We start from the raw sequence: 2932 nt of genomic DNA, 5'->3' as shown, positions 1-2932 counted from the left end.
AATTAGTCAAGTTAACTCTTGTACTCCAAAAGGTTCACATAAACTAGAACAAAGGAATAATATTTATATCCACAAATGGTTGAAAGATCTTTACGCATGCAATTTTAACGGGTAAATTTCACAAATGGTCATATTACTATGACTTTTTTTCACCAAAGTCATATAACTTTATTTTCTTACACGACAATCATATAATTATGGCTTTTTTTTAAAAATCAAAGTCACATAACTATGTTTTCTTGTATAAAAATCATAAAACTTTTACTAACTAACACAAAAATCATAGTGATCGAAAAATATAAATTTTTAGTAGTATTTTATTATTTTTATTTTTTTATATTTTATTTTTAGTCTAATAAATAATAATCCAATTAAAATAGGAATGACTCAACCCGACCTGGCCCGCCCGACCCAATACTCATATATATAAAAATTAAAACAATACTAAAAGTGAATAGTAAATCCTTCAAAACATAATACTTCTATCTTTTATTTTTCTTTTCAAGATTTTTGTTCAAATTGATAGCATTTTTATTTCAAGTGCTCTCTAATTATACCTTTTATTTCTTTATTTTTTTTCTTCAGAATCTCATGCATTCCAAACTAAATTTTTTATGGGGGAAGAATTCATTTTTAGTATTATTTTAACTTACGTACATGGTTGTTGGGTCAGGCTGGGTTGGGTCATTCCTATTTTAAGGGAAAAATATAAAATTAACCGGCCGGCCGAAACTAATTGCATTTGCTAGCCAAAATATATATAGAATGTTATGTTATATGCATATACTACACATATATATAAAAAAATATTTTATCGGCTATTATTTTTTGGTTCGGCTAAAAATAAACTCATATTTCTTCTATTTTAATTGGGTAATTATTTATTAGACTGAAAATAAAAAAAAACATAAAATATGAAATACTACCTGGAAATTTATTTTCCGACATGATTTTTTTGTGAGGAAACAAAGTTATATGACTTTGGTGAAAAAAAAGTCATAGTTATATGAACATTTATAAAATTTATCCCAATTTTAATAGGTTACTCACTTACTCTGGTAGTGGGCAATAAGCTATGCTTTGTTAAGATCACATGTAATTTGTTAGAATTTTAATTATTTACACATGTGAAATGTATCAAGTTTAACTAACATTTAGAGGGATTTTGGCAAACATCAGGGGTCTATTAGGCTATTCGGTCAAATATTAATGAAAAATCCTCAAAGATAAGAGTATAAGGTTCAAAATAGAAATACGACCAAACTTTAGCCTCAATTTACTGAAACGTAACATAAGAAGATTCCTGACAGCATTGCGTTGAATCCGAATGGGATTTTGTATTCTTTTTCTTTTTGGGTAACAATCCCAATGAGATTACAATTTACAATAGCTAACTGCCTTAAATTCCTTTCTTACATTGGTCCCTTTATATTCTGTTCACATATATCACAATCACAAATACCATTCTTACAAATTGGTCTGTGTTTACATATATCAAATTCACAAAAACAGTTTCTCCCTACAGCAGCTATTAAAATCTTGCAACCCCATCACTTCCCACCACCAATCTCTCAGGTAAAATCTTCTCTTCTGTTTTGCACTTTTTACTCTTTTTGGTTGCCAAAGATTCTAATTTTATTGATTGATCCAAAAAAAGAAGATTGTAAATTTTTGTGTCTGGTTGCCAAAGATTGCACCTTTTGTGGTGTTTTTTTTTTTTTTTTTTTGGCCAAAAATTGTAGTTTTTTCTTGTTTTAGTTGCTACATATTCCAACTTTTGTTTGATTGGTTGTTAAAGATTCAAAATTTATTTATTGGTTGCTAAAGATTCTAACTTTGTTGTGTTTGGTTGTTAAAGATTCAATTTTTTTTCTCACAAGAATGGGAAGTAACGGAAATAGTTGGGCGGATCAGTGGGGCAGTCAAAACGACGTCGGATATGAAGATGATGGCGGCAAAGGAAAAAGCAGCGGCAAGAAGATGGAGAAGGTAACGGCGGCGGCATCGGCGAGTTTTGACAAGGCGAAGGCAGCGGCGGCAGTGGGGGCTGACAAGGCAAAGTCTGCGGCTGTGGTGGGTGCAAAGAAGGTGAAGAGTGGTACTTCTCTTGGGTTTAAATGGATTAAGGACAAGTGCCAAAAGGGAAACTCTACAAAGTAAATTGAGGGGAAAAAACAAAGAGAAAATAGATAAGGAGATGAAAAGGGGAAGAATGATTGGTGAGGATTTTTTAATCAAAGGCCTACATATACTTATCATAATGGATTGTTTGATGAATGAAAATTGTGCTTTTTCATGCATTCCTTGTTTTGTTTATTTAATTCTTTTATACAACAACAAACAACAACATACTTGCTATATTATATTCCCACAGTGTAAGGTCTCGAGATAGTAATGTGTACACATACCTTTGTCCTTCCTTGTGAAGGTACAGAAATTATTTCCAATATTTGATTCATTTCTACTCTATTATTATGTGGAAGAAGATGAACGGACGTTACAATTTTATCTATGTGGAAGAAGATGAATTGCCGTTACCATTATTGTACGATTATCTAGTCAGTATCGAAATCAGGAATTTTGATAATGAGATTCAAAAAATTTAAAAATATCATAACTAAGATTTGAACCTTTATTTTCTTATTAAGAGGTTTCAAAATTCTAAATATGTAACCATAAAAGATTTATTTGTATCCTATTTCTGTAACTTTTCGAGGTTGTGGATTCATTGTATGTAGGCTCCGCCACCATGTCAAGCTAATACTATAACAATCGTTTTAGATCATAACTTAAAGAACTGAAATTAGATGTTTTATGTGATTTCTCTCTTACAAGTTTTGGTTTCCCTAAGACAAACAGTTGTTAGTGAAACGTTTGTGAACTTGATCCAGATTCTCTATGTATAACCAGAAACTTTTGCTGACAAGGTTAT

General features: G+C 30.8%; 1 protein-coding gene across 1 annotated transcript; it reads left to right on the top strand.

Annotated features, from left to right (window-relative positions):
* Positions 1303-2464, top strand: LOC109226322. Its single transcript, XM_019391108.1, has 2 exons — positions 1303-1575; positions 1859-2464. Exon 2 carries the CDS (start codon positions 1882-1884, stop codon positions 2158-2160), a length of 279 nt encoding a protein of 92 aa, XP_019246653.1. The 5' UTR covers positions 1303-1575; positions 1859-1881; the 3' UTR covers positions 2161-2464.

The sequence above is a fragment of the Nicotiana attenuata genome, chromosome 5 (assembly GCF_001879085.1).
Source record: "Nicotiana attenuata strain UT chromosome 5, NIATTr2, whole genome shotgun sequence".
In the NCBI taxonomy this organism is placed as follows: Eukaryota; Viridiplantae; Streptophyta; class Magnoliopsida; order Solanales; family Solanaceae; genus Nicotiana; species Nicotiana attenuata.
Note: the sequence above shows the minus strand (reverse complement) of the source record. Positions and strands in the feature narration are given on the sequence as shown.

Excerpts from the sequence above, each read along its gene's own strand:
- LOC109226322 (XM_019391108.1), top strand. The coding sequence starts at position 1,882 with ATGGGAAGTAACGGAAATAGTTGGGCGGATCAGTGGGGCAGTCAAAAC.